Genomic DNA, 20155 nt, shown 5'->3' with positions numbered 1-20155 from the left:
AGCTCTTTTGCATCTAGGGTCACTAGGAGTCAGAGTCAACTTCTTGGCACCTAAGGGTAACAACATAACTCTAAGAAAGGAAAGTAGTGTTTATTTTTTGATCTGTCACTGCTTAGGATGTCAATTAGAACTAGCACATTAATATACACATCACACTTTCTGTGTTAATGTACTGAGATGTAAATTAGAGATTCTATTAACAACCACTAAACCATGTGTTTTGTGGTAATTTTGACATCTATGTTTTCAAAGAATGTTTCTAACATTTCGGCCACTTCCTCTTACTTTGGTGGCTGATAAAACTGAGTTAAAACAAGACTCTTGCTTTGAGAAATTAACTAAAGAGAAAGCATTTTCCTCTATAACAATCGGGAAATGTTCTCCTCAATTTAAGTATTCTTATTCTCTTGTGTGCTTATTCTGTTCCCTGGAGGCATCCACCAGAGAACAGGATAGGCCACTTTGAAGTGAAAAACACAAAAGAAGAAGGGGAAGAAAGAATCAGATACCTGCTCAAAGCCAGAATCTGTGATAAGTGAATTAGGAAAGAGAGGGGGGGGGAGAGAGAGAGAGAGAGAGAGCTTGAGAGATTGTGTTTTCCTTTATGAAGAATCTGGAATGCATATTAGAATACTGTCATCTTTTAAAATTTCACCACACACCATCCTGTCCCATAATTAGTGCACATTAAGTTTTAATTATTGGGAGAAGCTGTGGGAAGATTTGTCTTCATCTCTGTGTGTTCTGAGTATGATTTCTCTTCTGTTTTCTGTTGTTATGTGCCGTCGAGTCGCTTGCCACTCATAGCGACCCTATGTACAATATACACCCATGTTCATCAAAAACTTTCCCCAACAGGGCAAAAAGAAACCCTACCAACTAGGAAAATACATTTGACAATATCATCTCAAACAAGAGTCTCATAGCAAAAGTTTACAGGATACTCCTATACTTCCAGAAGGAAAAGATCGAAAATTCTATTACAAAATGGGCAAAATACATGGAAAGACTTTTCATAAAGGAAGACATTAGGAAGGCCAACAGACACACACACAAAAATGTTCAAAATCACTGGCAGTAAGAGATGTGCAAATCAAATCCACAATGAGATACTACCTAATCCCAGTAGCAGTGGTAAAGTTTAGCAGGGCAGCAAACAATTCATGTTGGAGAAGATGTGGAGAGATAGGAACTCTCATACACTGTTGGTAGAGTTGTAAAATGGTACAACCAATCTGGAAGACAATTTGGCATTTCTTCAAAAAGCTAAACATAGAAATCACATGTTGTTGTTGTTGTTGTGTGCCGTCGAGTCACTTGCAACTCATAGTGACCCTATGTACAACAGCCCTAAACTCCCCTCTGTCCTGTGCCAATCTCACTGTCTCTGACACTCCTATCCCAATTATCCCAGTCACTGAATCAATCCACCTCATAGAGGGCCTTCCTCTCCTGCGCTGTCCCTCCACTCTCCCAAGCATGATGTCCCTCTCCAAGGACCTGTCTCTCCTCACAACATGTCCAAAGTATGTTAGACGGAGCCTCAGAATCCTTGCCTCCAAGGAACCACCCGGTTTAACCCTTTCCAGGACAAATCTGTTTGTTTTCCTAGCAGTCCATGGTATTCTCAATACTCTTCTCCAGCACCACAGCTCAAAGGCATCAATTCTCCTTCTATCCTCCTTGGTCACTGTCCAACTCTCTGATGCATAACAAGTGGTTGCGAAGACCATGGCCTATATCAGACGCACCTTCTATTTCCTAGGGTTGCAAAAAGTTGTCCTTAAAGTGAGAAAGCATATAAGAATGAAACCTTGAGATTTCTCAGGGCTTGGTTTTAACTCTTTTTTCCCTCCTGATGCACTAGAAGAGGGGGGTGGGGAGAGAAAGAAAATAACAACAACTTTGTAATTTTGTTTGTTTTCTCTTCTTTTACTTTGCTTATCTTTAGTGGAAATGTGTACACCTCGTTTCCGTGTTAATGCGGTGGCAGGGGAACCTTTCTATTTGAAATATTGCTCATATAACTCTGAGCATAAGAATAAAAATGACACTATAAAATGGTATAAAAGCAACAAGTTACTTGGACAGATTGAGCTAAACCCAAGCAGTTCACCCAGAATTGTTTTTAATGGTTATGCTTTGGAATTTTGGCCAGTTGAATTGGATGACAGTGGATCTTATATTTTCAAGATGGGGTGAGTATTTCTTTAAGTATATATAGATTTTATGTATCTTTGACCTTTGTTCAGTAACTCAAACATAGGATGATCAGCTAACCTATGTAATTTTTAATCTTTACCCTTCCTATACTGTAAATAACAAAGTTGTTTTAAAAATAACCATTGAATGCAAAAACTCCCATGCTTGTCTTATTAGTGGCTTTAATGAAAGGCTATTATTAAAATAGGATTTGCTTTTAGGGAAAACATGCAAAAAATAACCAAAGATGTTACAAAATTTCAGAATTTAATAGCCCTTTATTTTCTAGATCTACTTGTCAAGTGAATGACTGAGGCTTCGTAATGTTAACAACTCTTAGTGAAGTGAAAGGTGCTTCAGCTCTGTGGGTGATATTCTGAGCTTAGGAGGGCAGATGTTATACACATCCAGTATTCATGGGTTTGTTGGGAGCCAAGAAAGCAAGGCCAAGGGAGAAAATATGTGTTTGGTGGCCAAGTACAAACTGACAACCAGAGGCCATGGCAGTGGCAGAGACGCAAAAAAATTCTGGTAGCCTACTTGGTAAAGTTAGAAAACTTGCTGGAGGGTCAATGATGAGTCAGTCTGTCTTGGCATTTCAACAGAGATGTTGTTAGGTGCTATCATATTGACTAAGGTTCCTAGTGATTTTATGAATAAGGGATCAGAATCCTGTCCTATCTTGTGCCATTCTCATCATCTCTGATATACTTGAACCTGTTGCTACAGTCACTGTGTCAATTCATCTAATTGAGGGTCTTCCTCTCTTTCATTGACCCTCCACCTGTTTAAATATGATGTCCTTTTCCAAGTACTGGCTTTTCTTAACAACAAGCCCAAAGAATGGTATATGAAGTTTCATCATCCTTGTCTCCAAGGATTGACCTGGGTGCACTTTCTCCAAGACAGATTTGTTTGTTCTCTTGTTAGTCCATAGAGTATTTAGTACTCTTTTCCAGTACCACAACTCAAAGATGTTGCTTCTTCATCTGTAATCCTTAGACAGCATTGAGTTTAAGGGGTTTTTGTTTGGTTGGTTGGTTTGTTTTGTTTTTTGGTTTGGTTTTGTCTTCATGACTTAGTGCTAGATTCCAGGAAGATAGTCATAACGAAGACTCTCAAGTCCTAGGAAATGAAAGCAACCAAACAAATGCATCAAGGATTATTATTGAATGCGGAACCCTTTATAATATTTGATGAGTTGAGAAAGGTATAGCCAAGAAATAAAATATCTATGTAATTGACTATCAGTGGGACGCTTCATAGCATAATGTTTTTCTGGTAACTGTGCAATGACTTCTGTATGTTGACGTGCATATATGTATGTTTACTGAGCTTTAAGACTGACTTGCAAGAAACTATGGTGAGGGTGTGAAATTTGATGTAGCTATGGTCTTTGCAATCACTTGTTATGCATCAGAGTTGGACAATGACTAAGAAGGATAGAAGGAGAATTGATGCCTTTGAGCTGTGGTGCTGGAGAAGAGTTCTGAATGTACCCTGGACTGCCAAGAAAACAAACAGATTCATCCAGGAGAGGGTTAAACTAGGATGCTCCTTGGAGGCAAGGATTCTGGGGCTTCGTCTGACATACTTTGGACATGTTGTAAGGAGAGGCAGGTCTTTAGAGAGGGACATCATGCTTGGGAGGGTGGAGGGACAGTGCAGAAGAGGAAGACCCTCTATGAGGTAGATTGATTCAGTGACTAGGGTAATCGGGATGGGTGTGTCAGAGGCAGTGAGGTTGGCACAGGATAGAGCGGGGTTTAGGGCTGTTGTACATAGGGTCGCTATGAGTCGCAAGCGACTTGACGGCACATAACAGCAACAATATTTCTTTTAGGAGTGCCTCTGCAGGGAGTCCTGATCTTTATCAATAATAGTACAGTTGAGATCTGAGACATCACATCACTCTTGTGGTTTTGCACAGAAATAGGTTACATCAGCTTGTTTTATACATAGGATCTCCCAAGAGTGAGAAAGACATATGACTTTTTTAAAAAACTTTTGAGTTTTATGTGACCCTTCAGAGAGATGACTCCAGAAAATAGGTCATAAATCTGTGCCTGCACACCAGCCTACGGAAGAATGATGTCATAAATGAAGCTGAGGGGAAAAAATAACAACAAATGATACATCTTGTCTTACAAAGAGGAGGGAGCTCTGATACTGTAATCTATAGACAGTTGCACAGATAACCCAATGGCCGTGTCTCCCTGGTTTTTCGAATGTACCAGCAGCTCCATGAGAGAAAAATGGGCAATCTCTGAGTATGTCTTGGATGCCCCGGGGTGGATATGAGTCAACTCTGACTTTTTGACAGTGAATACTTAGAGGAGGCCTAGTGGCACAGTTGTTCAGTGCTCATTTACAAGCAGAAAGATTTGGTTTGAACTTACCAGGAGACAGATAAACTGTCTGGCCTCATAAAGATAATCCATTGTCATTTAATCAATCCTGACTCATAGTGAACTGATAGAACAGACTAGAATTGCACTGTAGAATTTCCAATGTTGTAGTCTTTATAGAAGATCTACATTTACAGACTTTCCCACATCTTTGCCACATGGATCAACTCTGGGTTCAAAACACCAACTTTATGTCAAGCAGCTAAATACTTAACTGTTGCATAACCAGGGTAGTAAATAGTATGTTGTTGTTGTTGTTATGTGCCATCGAGTTGCTTGTGACTCATAGCGACCCTATGTACAACAGCCCTAAACCCTGCTCTGTCCTGTGCCAATTGCACTGTCTCTAACACTCCCATCCCGATTACCCCAGTCACTGAATCAATCCTTTGTATTTCCCTACTTGCCTTGAAAATCTTGTAGGGCACTTCTACGCTGTCCAAATAGGGCCAGCATTGGTTAGATGGCAGTAGGTTTGAGGTTCCAGCTTTAATCCTCAAGCAGGAGCTTTGGTGGTTGTATGTATTTTGTATTTCGCTGGCAAATGAAAGATTAGTGATCTGAATCCACTCGATGCTCTTTGTGAGAAAGATAGGCAGCCTTCTTTGATAAGAATTTACAACCTTAAAAACACAATTGGGAGTCTCCATTTGTTGGAATCAACTTCATGGCAGTAAATTTGGTTGTAAGGAGCCATAGAGATATGTGATAGAGAAAAGATTGAAATTGTTAGTGATTTCATCTTGCTTAGATCCAGAATCAACTCCTACAGTAACAGCAATCAAGAAATCAAAAGGCTTGGCATATTAGGAAAATCTTCTGTCAAGGACTTCTCCAAAGTGCTAAATAGTAACAATGTCAGTTTTAGAACTAGGATGTGCCTAAGCCAAGCCACATTCTTTCAATTGCTTCCTATCCATCTGAAAGTTAGGCAATGAGTAAGAATGGTCTAAGAAGCATTGATGCCTTTGCATTGTGGTGTTGGTAAAGAGTATTGACTATACTATGAATGGCAAAAACCTCAAAAACAAAAATAGCAACAACAACAACAACAAAACAAACAAATCTGTATTGGTGAAAATTCAACCAGGGTATTCCTTTGAAATCAAGATGTTGAAACTTTGTCTCACATAATATGTCTCTTTGGACATAGTGTTAGGAGAGGCCAGTCCTTGGAAGAAGATGTCATACTGGGAAAGGTGGAAGGTCACAGAGAGAGAGGAGGACCCTAACAAGATAAGTTGACTTAGTGATTGTAAAAATGGGCTTATGTATGACAGAGATCCTGTGAATGGCACAGGAAAGGCCAAGGTTCATGTCTGTTGTTCATAGGATCACTATGAGTCATAGCTGATTCAATGGCACATAACATCTACTTACAATCAAGTTGTAATGAGAGTTTTGGTGGTGTAGTCTGTAGGAACTAAAAAAATTCTTGATGTTTTAAATATTTATCTTCCTGGGATGCATCATATATGGTAGCTAGTAGGGTATGCACATTTGTGTGTTATGTTTTGACTATATAGATTTTTGGTTTTGGGGAATGGTATAAGGAGTCTCTTTATAATAATAAAAATAATGATGATAATAATAATAATAAAGTTTGTTAGATTTCTTGCTAAAAAGAAGATGGATGGTACTTCCAAAGGTGTGCATTATATAATAACTTTAAATCTTTACTTCGTAGAAATGATGAACGTAAATGGGAACTAAATGTTGCCAGGAAAAATAAACACAACTGCTATGCTGAAAATCAAATATTTGGGAGACTCATTCAAGTGAATAAAATTTTGACAATAAAGTGTGAGAATGACCACTATTCAAAATGGATTGAGAGAACATCAATCTATAAGGTAATATTTTTAATTTCAGACTTAGTAGCAAAGACAAACTTCCAAAATGAAAATCTGATGTCTGTGGAATCTTCTGGCCTTGTGTCATGTCAATTTGGAAAACCTCATACATGCTAGTTGATTTGTCCATGTCACAGCTCACCAGAGGGTGGTTGTAATGACATGTAGACTACAGTATCTGAACCACATGCCAGAACTAAAGCTGGCTGCTATCAAGGTGATTTTGATTCAACATGACCTTATGTGTGTCAAAGCAGAACTCTTCTCCATAGAGATTTCAAGGTAATGCCTTATTAGAAGTACATCACCGGGTCTTTCTTCCTAGGTGCCTCTGGCTAGGTTTTAACCCCATAGCTTCCCCCTCCCCCCCACCCCCATTGTTTTCTTTTTTTAAAAAAAAAATTTTTTATTCATTTGCTTACAAAATTTGTACATTCATCTTATTTTATATAATGAAGCAACATTGATGTATGCCAATCATTACGATGTCTTTCTAGATCTTCACTGATCTTTCCCATTTTCTTTATCTTTTGGTTAGTAGTTGAACATTTAATTATTTGCACTCCTCAGGAATTTCTTGGAACACATGAGGGGTTCAAGAAATTATAATAACATCCCTTCTCATGTCCTTTATTTTCCTTCTCTTTTCAGTGAGTTAATTTTTAAGAATGCTAGTTTAAGAATTTCATTTTCTTCTGTTACATTTACTTAAAATTTTAAATGGGATTATATATTATATAATGTTGAATGTTGAAATAATGTGAGTTAATAAGTGTAAGAGAAAATAATGAAGGAAGCAAAAATCATCTCTGGTGCCATCAACCAAACCCTGTGGAGACTCTGAGTTTTGTGTGCAAGCATCTATTTTTTAAAAGTGGTAGCCTAGTGGTAAGAAGCTGTGCTGCAATCCCAAAGGCATGACATTCAAATCCACCAACTGCTCTGTGAGAGGATGGGCAGTTTCCTCCCATGAGATTTACTGCCTCTGAAAATCCACTGGAAGGTCAGCTGTGAGTTGGTTCTGACTCAACAGCACACAACAACATTTGTAATAACTTGGATCTTCCTAGTTTTGTGCTAATTATATCATGATCATTCCCTCATATCATTCAATATTCTTTTAAACTTTGGGATTCCATTGTGTATGTCCACAATTTGATTATACGAATCCCCTCTTACTGGATATTTAGGAGTTTCCTTTTTTCAGTAATACCAAAATGATCATCTTTTACAAAATATTTGCATGCACATCAACCCAATCTCTAATGCAAATCACTGGGTCAGAGATTATAAACATGTTTCTGGCTTGTGATATATATTACCAAACTACTCTTGCAGGAGCTATGGCAGTTTAAATATCCCATTATTTCTCAACAAAAATATCTCCTTATCTACCATCATGGAAAATAGTATTTTTAGAGTGTAAAACTCTGACACGCAGAAGTTCTGTAATTTTTTGCTTTATATTTCTTTTCTTAATACAATATTAACACTTTCATATATTTACAGTATCTTAGTATTATTACCACTTTTGTGGATTTCCTATGCCTGTCCATTTTTCACTTGACCCACTTTCTTTTGCTGAATTGTATGAACTCATTTAAGCATTATTTTGATATTCAATTGCTAACCAAACTCCGGCAATTTCAATCCATGTCTTGCTCTGTGGCAAAATGATGAAGTAGCATGCTTCTAAAAAGATTTACTGTTGTTGTTGTTGTTGTTGTGTACCCTAGAGTCAGAACTGACCCTTAACTGACCCCCTGGCAGGTTTACAGAGGCAGTTGACCACATGGGAGGAGATTGCTCATCTTTCTCCCATGGAACAGCCGGTGGCCTCGAACAACATGTCTTTGGGATTGCAGCACAGCTTCACCAAAACCTATGCAATCTGTAAAGATTATAGCCTAGTAAATGCTGCAGGCCAGTTCCACTCTGTTCTCAAAAGTCTCAAAAAGCTGGAATTGACTCAATGATTAGTGGAGTATTTAACAGATTATGGAGAGGCACAAATGCATAGAAATGCAAACACTAAAGCAAATGCAAATTTTATTCTTTCCAATGAAATGAAAAGCCTGACTAAGGACTTGTGAAAGGGGTGTTTGAACAGTTTGCTTGAAAACAGTTTCCTTAAGACTTTTTCAAAGTTTACTCTTTTCTGAGAGGTTTTTTAAACATTTGAATTAGTCTTAAATTGACCTTACTCTACTTCCTGTTAAATGCAGTGTGGTTATTTTTACAGCACATGTAAATTAATGCGGTTTCTTATACTGACATTTAAGAAACCCTATTGTGCAGATCTTTACATTTAGAAAATGTTTATCATGGCTTTGTTCACAATAGCAAGGAGTTGGAAACCTCCTAAGTGCCCATCAACAAACGAATGGATAGAGAAGCTGTGGTATATTCACACAATGGAATACTATGCTGCTTTGAAAAACAAGGAATTCATGAAATATTATTCAAAATGGGTGACCCTAGAGGACATTATGAGGGGTGAAATATCTCAGTCACAAAAGGACAAATACTGCATGGTGCCACTGTTGTAAAAAAGGACTGATATCAGGGTTGGGGGAGACTGAGAAAGATGGGATAAATAATGTACTATACTGCATTGAAACAGATGAGGGAGAAAACTGTTTAAAAGGGACATGGGATTAGGTACTTCTGTCATGACAGAATCCAGAGGGAAGGCTGCATAGTGGAGTGGACCTACGGGGAGGGATTGTAAAACAATGAAAGAATTTTTCTTTTACTTTTCAAAGAGAAGAGCGAATTGGGGGGAGGGCAGGGTGAGCAGGGAGAAAAGTGCAACAGTGAATGAACGGAAATCCGTAAACTTTCATTAAAATTAATAATAATAATAAAATGGAAAAAAATGCATGTATTAAGGATATTTCTAACCGGACAATTCATTGTAGGTTATGTAGTGTAGTGTAGTAGAAGTACTTTATTGATTATAACCTACTTTAAGAAGAGAGAAAGTGAGCTAAATCAATAACGGATTGATTGGAAGTAAAAATTCACCTCTCTGAAATTTTAAAAAGTGTCCTGGTTGGGACTGAATAGTTAGACATTGAAGCCCACTCCAAGCTATCTCAAGAAAAGCTTGTTTTATTTCTGAAAACTCAGCCATTGATGGAGCTCAGTTCTGTTCTGATGTACGCAAAGCTACCATGTGTTGGAGTCAACTCAGTGATGGCAATAGTCTTTGAAAAATCAGTTTACTTTAAAAAAAATTTAAAAAATCAGTTTACTTTTATAAATATTTGCTTTATGCACAACTTACAGGTACAGTTGGGTGTTTCTGAACTCCCAAGTGAGATTAGCTACCATTGCCACTGGCTTTGGCCAGCTTTGAGGGAAAAACCTGTGAAAACTAGTTCTCCAAGTCCAATATTGTCAGGAAAATTTTTCAATGCGTGAGAATAGTGAAAAATGAAGAGGCTCGGCAGTCTGGCCCTATTTTTTCCCCATCTAGGCCCTGGATTGCTTGAGCACTTGCTTGTAGCCGACTGGAGCTTGGAGTGAAGTAGCTATGTTGCTGTTACTATGACACAGGTGGATACCTGTAGTCGATATTTTAATGTAAATGTAAATTTGGATGTTTATCATGTATCTAAGGGAGTAAGTCCTATGAATAAATTCTGCTCCTTCCTTTATACTGACCCTCCAAGCTGGGTAAATTCTGTGAATACAGAATTTCACTGAAAGTTTTTTGAAATAGATTTTTTTTATACTGGATGTTTTTACATAAACTTTTTTTTTTTAAATTGGCATCTCTCACAAACTTTTCTTTTAAATTGTGATCTTTGTGTGTGTGTGAGAGAGAGAGAGGGAGGAAGATACAGAGAGAATTGGCAAATGAGAGAGCTTAAAAGAAAATTTTAAACTATCATGTCTACTATATCTCATTTTAATGTATATTAATAATGATAAAGTGAATCATTATCATAGGATTATATTTCACTGTTCCAGTAAAAACAGTGGCAAAGCATTGAGACTTTTATCCCCAAATTGCTTTGCTATTTTTCTTTTATTTTTTTCTTTTAAAGATTTTTAAACTTTAAATCTTTACTATATGAATTCTGTTTTAACTTAAACTATTTTATTCTATCTTAAAAAACAAAACCAAACCAAAACCGAAACAGGACTGTGAACAACTGATAAAAGAGATTAATGGAAGCACAACGAGCCATGAAAAGAATGCAGAGTTTGAAGATAAAGGATATTACACATGTGTGTTTTCCCTTCATTATAACGGAAAACTGTTTAATCTCACTAAACCTTACAACATAACAATATCTGAAGGTAAGAAATTTTTTAGAATTTGGAAGAAACAAATGTATTTAAGTAAAATGTAACTTTTTCTTTCTCTTAAACCAGCATCAAGAACCAGAATAAATGTAGCTAGCACTGTGATCACATCACTAGTTTAAATATAGATGTCTTTACATCTATACACTGTATAAAAATTTTTGCTTATTTTTATGTCTAAAGTGAAAGTTTAGATGGGTCCAAATGCTTGAATCAATTCGCTATCTTAGAGTACACTGTGCAATATTTTGTTATTTGTTATGCTTTCGCACAGAACAAATGTTTATTGAGGGCAGCTGTGTTCAATAAAGTATCCCTTGGTGGTAAAAGCAATTAACATGCTAACCAAACTGTTCGCCAGGGAAACATGGGAAAAGAAAGGCCTTCGAAAAATATCAGACATTAAAAACTCCATGGAGCACAGTTCCCATCCTGATAGACAGAATTGATTCATGGGCAACTGGTTTACATCAAATAAAGTATATTGAGCACTGAAAGACACAGGAAGTGGTGAATTGTGAATGTTTATGTGAGATATTATTTGCCAGGAATATGTAATGCAGAATAGTGAGTAAACTGAATGTAGATACCATGGTATATAAAGTACGTATTCCATGTGAATCTTTAATGGAGTGCAGTGAGAGTACGGAGAGACTTTCAGATGTTAATTGTGATGGACAGACCTTGGGACATCCTTGGAAAATGCCACTCTACAATATAAGAGTGATAGAAATAATGGGCTGTGTGATTTGGGAGGATGATTGATTATAAGCTTGAGTATGTATAACAGAAACACAGGAGTTTAACGTTTTAGAGTAACTAGATATTAGAAAACATTTAATTACATCTTCTCCAGGATAATTCATCTGACTGGGACAATAACTGATCCCTACTGAGGGTGGTCTGGTGGTAAGAAGCTGTGCTACAATCCAAAGGCATGTGGTTTGAATCCACCAGATACTCTGCAGAAGAAGGATGGGCAATCTCCTCCTGTGAGATTTACTGCCTTTGAAAACCAGCTGGAGGGTCAGCTATGATGGGTTGTGACTTGACAGCACATAGCAGCCACTGAGGAAATTACCAAATCATACAGAAGTCCAGAGTTCAATATGAGATTGTTATGATCTTTCTCTCCTCCACAGAGTCTAAACATGCATTTTTTTTTCCTTTCCACCCTCTAGAACAATATCACAAATTATGTATAGTCCCTTCTTAAAATATTATCTTCTTTAAATGTTAGATGATGGATAACTCGTCCAGTCTACACTTTCCTCTCCATCATCCTTGGACTTGGTCAACCTAATTATGAACTCATAGTTGTATATATCTGTATATTTCCTTTTACTTAGCAACACTTCCTGCCTTCACTTCAATTGCCCACTAATTTGGTATATGCTCATATGTTGCTGCTATGGAAGAAAGGCTCACACATTTAGGGGATTAACACAATAGAATTTATTAAGTCATTTTTTGTGTGTGAAAAACATAGAATGGATTGACTAAACAGAAATTAAGATATCAATAGGATTGCATTCCTTCTGAGGACTCTAGAGGATAATCTATTTCCTTACTTTTTTCAGCGTTTATGTGACTCCCTGATGCCTTCATTTTCAAATCCCACAGCTTATCATCTTCATATTTTTTATCTATGTATCTACCTCAATCTCATTATATTTCTTCTCTGATCTCTGATTTAGTTCTCAGAGTTCCTTCACTGACATTCTATCCTCTGACTATTAAAATCTTACATATTATGTCAATGTTGGACTTAGAGAAGCTAATAATTTTTTTTTCCTTTTGTCTTTTTCACTTTTAGGTACCGATTATATAAGTCCAGTTATTTTTGGACCACATTTTAATCACATTCCAGTGGAATTAGGTATATTTTTATTTACATACATTCTATACTTATGAAGAGAGTGTAAAATTGAATCTACTAAGTGTAAATTTGACTTGTTTTTTAATAAATAATGAATGGATAACACATCTTATATAAAACACATCTTTTTAAAGTATCAGAAAAAGTTTGCCTTTTTTTTAAATTTTTGCCACCTTTTAGTTAAAATGAACAGTCTGTCCAAAAGTCTCTGGAGCTTACCTGTTTATAGTATGAGATGTTAAACATGCTATGCTGGAATTTTCTGTAATAGTCTCTACAATCATTAATGAATATGGAAGTGGTTTAAGTTACCTAGCACTCTGCAACAGAAATATCATAAATAGATGCATTTAACAAGCAGAAATTTGTTTTCTCAAAAGAAGTATATTTGTTGTTATGTTGTTTATTATTGTTGTATGCCATTAAGTCATAACTGACCTGTAGCTGACCCTCTGATGCATTTTCAGAGGCAGTTAATTGCACAGGAGGAGTTTGTCCATCCATTTGCCACAGAGTAGCTTGTGGATTCGAACCACATGCCTTTGGGATTGCAATGCAGTTTCTTGCTACTTTACAGAGACTATAAGTGACACAGGAGAAGACAGCCTATTTTTCTACCATGGAGAAGCTGGTGGATTCCAACTCCTTGCCTTCAGGTTGGGAGTGCAACTGCAGGGTTGAAGTCTAAAATCAGGGTGTCAGTGGAGATTGATTTAAATGACATGCTCTATTAAAATTGCTTCATTAATATTATGAAGAAATCCTATATCCAAATGGGATTACATTCACAAGTATAATGAAAAACCTGTTGCAGTCAAGTTTATTCAATTCATAGCCATCCTACAGAACAGAGTAGAACACAAAGATATAATTTTTAGGGAAGCTGATGGCTACTTCTTTTTCCCTTGAAGTGGGTGGTTGATTTGAACTGCTAACCACAGCCAAATACTTTATAAGGGTGAGAATTTTCAGTCGAAATTTTTCCAAGACATATTTCAATCCATAACAAAAACTGAGTGAGAACAATCTGGAACAATTATTTTAATCAGTTGACTGAATTCAGGAATCGTCTTGGCAGCCTGTAAACTAGGCCATATCAGTGTCGTTGGTAGGTGCTGTCCAGTAGGCTGTGACTCATAGTGACTCTGTGAACAATAGAGTGAAACCTTGTCTTGTCCTGTGCCATTCACGTGAGCTCTTGCCATGTCCAGGCTCATCAGTGCAGTCATTGTGTCAATCCATTTAGTTGAGGGTCATCCTCTTTTGATGACCTCTGCTCTTCCCGGCATGATGTCTTTTCCCAAAAATTCTGTCCCCAAAATATGTGAGACAAACTGTCACTGTCTTTGCCTCCAAGGAGCACTGTGGTTACACTTCCTCCAAGACATCACTGTATACTCAGTATTCTTTGCCATGACTGCAGTTCCAAGTCATCAACATTTTCTCATCCTTATTTATTGTCCAACATTCAGGTGCATAGAAGGCAACTGAAAATACCATGGCTTGGATCAGGTGCATTTTAGCTTTAAACTGAATCTTTGCTATTTAGTACTTTAAAAAGGCCCTTGGCAACAGATTAGTTACTACAAAATGCTATTTGACTTCTTGACTGTTGCCACCATGAGTGATGAGTGTGAACTCAAACAAAATGAATGTGTTATAAATACAACCACTTTTGAGATATAGAAAGAGTCAATTAGGTACAGAGGCACAGGAGCAGAAATGAAGAAAACAAAAGATGTTACACAGAGTTGTTGTTAAATGCCATTGAACCAACTATAACTCATGTTGTTGCTGCTGTTGTTGTTATGTGCCGTCGAGTTGCTTGCGACTCATAGCGACCCTATGTACAACATCCCTAAAATCTGTTCTGTCCTGTGCCAATCGCACCGTCTCTGATACACCCATCCCTATTAACCTAGCACTGAATCAATCCACCTCATAGAGGGTCTTCCCCTTCTGCACTGTCCCTACAACCTACCAAGCATGATGTCCTTCTCCAAGGACCTGTCCCTCCTTGCAACATGTCCAAAGTATGTTAGACAGAGCCTTAGAATCCTTGCCTCCAAGGAGCAGCCTGGCTTGACCCTTTCCAGGATGAATCTGTTTGTTTTCCTAGCAGTCCATGGTACCCTCCATACTCTTCTCTAGCACCACAGCTCAAAGGCATAAATTCTCGTTCTATCCTCCTTAGTCATTGTCCAACTCTCTGATGCATAACAAGTAATTGCAAAGACCATGGCCTATATCAGGTGCACATTAGTCTCCAAAGAGACACCATTGCTCTTCAGTACTTTGGAGAGGTCCCTAAAAGCAGATTTTCCCATGGCAATACGTCTTCGAATGTCTTGGCTACTGGTGCCAAGAGTGTTGACTGTGGAGCCAAGCAAACTGAAGCTGTGAACAATCTCAATCTCTTCACCATCCATCCTGATGCTGCCAATTGGCCCAGTGGTGAGAATCTTTTTCTTCTTGACATTGAGCCTCAATCCATATTGGAGGTTGCAGTCCTTGACCCTCTGCAGTAAGCACTTCAGGTCCTTCTCAGTTTCAGCAAGCAGGGTTGTGTCATCTGCATATCACAGATTGCTGATAGATCTTCCACCAATCTTGACCCCACATTTCTCCTCAAAGAGCCCAGCTTCCCGGATAATCTGTTCTTCATACAGGTTGAAAAGGTATGGAGACAGGACACATCCCTGGTGTACACCCTTCCCAATTTTGAACCATGCAGTGTTCCCTTGCTCTGTTCTGACAACTGATTCTTGGTCCGAGTATAGGTGTCTCTTTAGCACAATCAAGTGTTCTGGGATTCCCATTCTTCTCAGAGTCAGCCACAGTTTGTTATGATCCACACAGTCAAACGCCTTTGCATAGTCAATGAAACACAAGTATACATTCCTCTGGTATTCCCTGCTCTCAGTTAAGATCCACCTAACATTAACTACAATATCCCTAGTACCATAGCAACTCTTATTATAGCAGCATGCCCAAACTAAGACTCCTGAACCATCTTTATTTCCCTGCAGTTAAAAAATAATAAATAAATAAATTATTTTGGTAAAAAATTCCAGGTTTGAAAAATTTCCTCCCACTTAAAGTTGCCCTGCTATTGTTCAAGGACTTACTGAGATTCTCTTGAGAGATTAATTTTCAGTCTTCTTGTTACTGCTTTAATACCTATTTTTGTTTTGGTTACTTTTAAGATGTCTCTTTATCTTTCATTTTTATATGTTTAGGACAAATTGCATTGAACTTCTTGTAGGTGTATTTAATAAATTTTGAAAAATGTTTCGCCTTTATCACTTTGAATATTCCTTCTTCAGATTGTATCTCTTGATTCTTTCTCTCTCAAATTCTAATTCTAAGCTTTCACAAGGTCCTATATGCCTTTTAAGCCCTGCTTTTCATTTGCATTCTTATTTTTCTTTTTTAGTTTTTATTTTCATCTAAATTCAAATTCAGTAATCTTGCTATCATTGATGTCCAGGTAGCTGTTAAACACTCAGTGACTTCTTCACTTCCTATATGGTAGTGGTCAGTTCTTGAATGTATACTTGATTCTTTTTATAGATTATTTTCTTCATTGTAATGCTCTATCTTTTCCATCTATTTGTCTATATTTTCCTTATTCTGTTTATGTACCGTAGTAGTTTCAAAGTTTTTATCTACTGGCACATAACAACAACAACAACAACAACAACAACAACATAGCCCTTATTTCATCTGTGTACCTCCTTCCATTTTCTACTTTCTTTTTTCTTACATTTTTTTCTCACCCTAGGTTGCTGGTTAGAGTCAGTCGTCCTTATTTCTTCAATAACTCTGGAGAGATTACAGACATGCGTTAACTGTTGTCTTTTTCCTCTAATAAGATTTTATCTTCTATCTATGTGTAACTTAAATGAACTTACTCCTACCTTGCACTTAGAAAATATTCTGTAAGTAAAATGTCTTGCATTTGAGGATTTTCTAGGTTCTAGTCTATAACTCCAATCCATTTAACTGTCAAAAAACTCCTTGCCCCCTCCTTTTCTCCACAATGAGTATCTTCTGTTGAATAAAATGATAGTCATTTAGCAGATCATTCGAGAGGCTGGGCTTTATGAGGAGAAGTGTGGCGTCAGGATTGGTAGAAGATCTATTAACAATCTGCGTTATGCAGATGACACAACCCTGCTTGCTGAAACTGAGGAGGACTTCATGCCCTTGCTGCAGAGGATCAAGGACTGCAGCTTTCAGTATGGACTGAGGCTCAAGGTCAAGAAGACAAAGATTCTCACCACTGGCCAATTGGTAGCATCAGGATGGATGGCAGAAAGATTGAGATTGTTCACAGCTTCAGTTTGCTTAGCTCTACCGTCAACACTCTTGGCACCAGCAGCCAGTAAATAAAAAAACATATTGCAATGGGAAAGTCTGCTGTTAGGGACCTCTCTAAAGTACTCAGAGCAATGGTGTCTCTCTGGAGACTAAGGTGCATCTGATACAGGCCATGGTCTTTGCAATCATTTGTTATGCATCAGAGAGTTGGACAATGACTAGGGAGGACAGAAGGAGAATTTATGCCTTTGAGCTGTGGTGCTGGAGTAGAGTATTGAATGTACCCTGGACTGCCAAGAAAACAAACAGATTCATCCTAGAGAGGGTTAAACCAGGCTACTCCTTGAAGGCAAGGATTCTGGGGCTTTGCCTGACATACTTTGGACATGTTGTAAGGAGAGACAGGTGCTTGGAGAAGGACATCATGCTTGGTAGGGTGGAGGGACAGTGCAGGAGGGGAAGACCCTCTATGAGGTGGATTGATTCAGTGACTGGGGTAATCGGGATGGGTGTGTCAGAGGCCAGGCGACTGGCACAGGGTAGAGCAGGATTTAGGGCTGTTGTACATAGGGTTGCTATGAGTCGCAAACGACTCGACGGCACATAAAAACATAGGTTATTTTAGGTTCATTTAAGAAAGGGTCTTTTCTAATTGTACTTTCAATTTAAATATTTTCTAATTCTTTTTAGTGGCCTAGAGGCAACAACCTGTGCTTCAATTCCAAAGGAATTTGAGGCTACCATGGGCTCCAGGGTAGCAGAATGGGCAATCTTCTCCCATGTGATTAACTACCACTGAAAAACCACAGGAGGGTCATCTATGGGTCATTTCCTACTCTATGGTACACAATAACAACAATGATAGTATAATGATATCATTTATCTTCCCACCCCTCAAGGATGGCAATGAATAATGCATGAATATCATCTGCCAAATTGTATACTCAGGAGACAATCCATTGACTAAGTTTTAATAATTGATTTAAAGATCTATTTTTCTCTTTGACTTTTATATTGTGATTTTGTTAAAGTTTCCAATCAGATTGGATTTTCATTAAGCCACTCATATACATTTTGTTTTTGTAACATTAATTATAAGAATACTAATTATTAACTAACATTACTAATTCATTAATAATTAATGTTGTATTATTTAATATTACTAAAATAGTAATTAATTTTGGCAGCAGGAGTAGCATTTACTTCCTAAATGACATGCCTCTAGAAACTCTATGAACTTTGAGAAATGACAATAGTTATAGAAAAGCTTTAGGTCTTTTGTTCATGGGGTCACTATGAGTCATGCTCAACTCAATGGCAATCAACAAAAACAGTAATTGATTAATTAACTATCATTAATTATAATACCCACAGTATAATCAAACACTTCTTGCTTCTTTCCTGTAATTCTCGTTTCCTATTCTTTCCTGCTCTCTGGACTGTATCTTGAGAAAAATACTGTTCTTCTGAGTTTATATGATTGATTATCTTAAGGAGTGTGTGTGTCTCTAGGGTGTTATTATTCATCTTGTAGGCCTGTGTCTTATTTGGCAGAAACTTGAGCCATGGGGTGAATTTTGTTCTGGGTTCAAGTTGATTTTCATCAAAAAGCTGGTGTACATTTGGAGATGGACTATAATTCCTTCCTAATTTGTTGCCTTATTTATACTTTGAAAAATTTCTTAATATAAGGCATATTTGTATACTTTCTAGGATGAAGCATAATGTTGTATTCCATGTTACAAAGATGTATTACGTATAATTGTATAAAACATATTGAAAATATAAGTTTAAAACCTTTGGTAAAACTGAGTATCTAAAATCTAAACACTAATTGTCAACTTTTAACTAGGAAAAGATGAAGAACTAAACTGCTCTGCTGTGTTGAATAAATACGATAAAATTTATTGGAGCATATTTAAGGAAAACGGAGCAAAACATCCTAATGTACATGAAGGCAACCAAACAAACTTTATGTAAGTGTATGTTGTCATAAAAACCAAAACCTAGATTACAAATTGAGTGATGGGGTATTTAGAGTAATTATGAAAATTATTGTTTTATTATAATGATTTCTATATTATAGGTTTGATATAGCAGAAATTATTGCAGCGATCTCAACTAAGAAAAGAGTCAGTAAAACCTTCTAATATTACCTTTTAGAAGTAAATTTTAGTCAGGCTATGGTGGAGATGGGGATTTTACTCCAGTATGTTAGAGAGGCTCTAGTGGCCCAGTGGAAAGAAGCTGTGCTGCAATCCTGAAGGTACATGGTTCAAGGCCACCAGCCTCTCTGAGGGGGAAGGATAGGCAGTCTCCTTCCCTATGGTTAACACCAGGGAGTCAGCTAAGGGTCAGTTTTGACTCTACAATATACTAGAGAAGAGCAACTGCCAAAGTCTCAGTTATTGGGATTTTGAAAACAATATGAAATGTTTTCATTTTCACTAGTGTGACAGAGGAATCCTCAGTTGGGAATTTGAATCACTCACGGGCATGACTTCTTTCACTTGTGTATTAACAGGGCCCACCATCAATACCATTATCTCTGGGGTTCTCAGAGCAGCTAGTCAACCACTATTTTCTATTTCCTTTCTACAGTCTACTTCCTGTAGACACACACTTTACTGAATGCAAGGGGGTCTTTCTGTAGTCAATTGCCAATAAGACAAACGGATTACAATATCCGTATACACTTTATTACAGATCTGGGAGAACGGCAAGTTGGCCTTCAAGACTGCCTTTCTGTCTGGGAGTGGTCATTAGGTTTTTATACCAGGTGAGACACCAAGGCACTTCTCAATGAACTTTGGTTAGTAAAATCAAAGAATTTCTACATTTGAAAAAGAACATTCATACACAGATACCAGTAAACAGGCAGCATATAAACTACTTAACACAAAGCTGAGAAAAACAGATTTTGGAAAGATAATTGTTAATTCAGTACCTCCTTTTCTGTTAAACAGATTGTTACAATTTACATATGACTGGGAAAAACAGCTTTAAATTTATCATTTCCTCAACAGACAGACCAAACTACTTTACAGGACTAAAAAGAGGAAACTAAGAATTCTAAAACAAAATAACCAGTTTTTTAGGCTGGAGAAAACTGATGTCAGTTTTATAACTGCTATATAGAAAATTCTGAATTTATCACTCTCTCTCCCCCCCCC

General features: G+C 37.3%; 1 protein-coding gene across 1 annotated transcript in view; it reads left to right on the top strand.

Annotated features, from left to right (window-relative positions):
• Nucleotides 1-1956: 1956 nt before the first annotated feature.
• The window catches only part of IL18R1 (interleukin 18 receptor 1), a 41331-nt gene continuing 23132 nt past the window's right edge, over nucleotides 1957-20155 (top strand). The window contains 5 exon segments of the mRNA XM_006884601.1: nucleotides 1957-2198; nucleotides 6298-6463; nucleotides 10615-10774; nucleotides 12597-12659; nucleotides 18835-18958. Coding sequence (XP_006884663.1) covers nucleotides 1957-2198; nucleotides 6298-6463; nucleotides 10615-10774; nucleotides 12597-12659; nucleotides 18835-18958 — 755 coding nt within the window.

Source organism: Elephantulus edwardii, unplaced genomic scaffold (genome assembly GCF_000299155.1).
Source record: "Elephantulus edwardii isolate Elephantulus edwardi_28Jun2011 unplaced genomic scaffold, EleEdw1.0 scaffold00036, whole genome shotgun sequence".
In the NCBI taxonomy this organism is placed as follows: Eukaryota; Metazoa; Chordata; class Mammalia; order Macroscelidea; family Macroscelididae; genus Elephantulus; species Elephantulus edwardii.
Note: the sequence above shows the minus strand (reverse complement) of the source record. Positions and strands in the feature narration are given on the sequence as shown.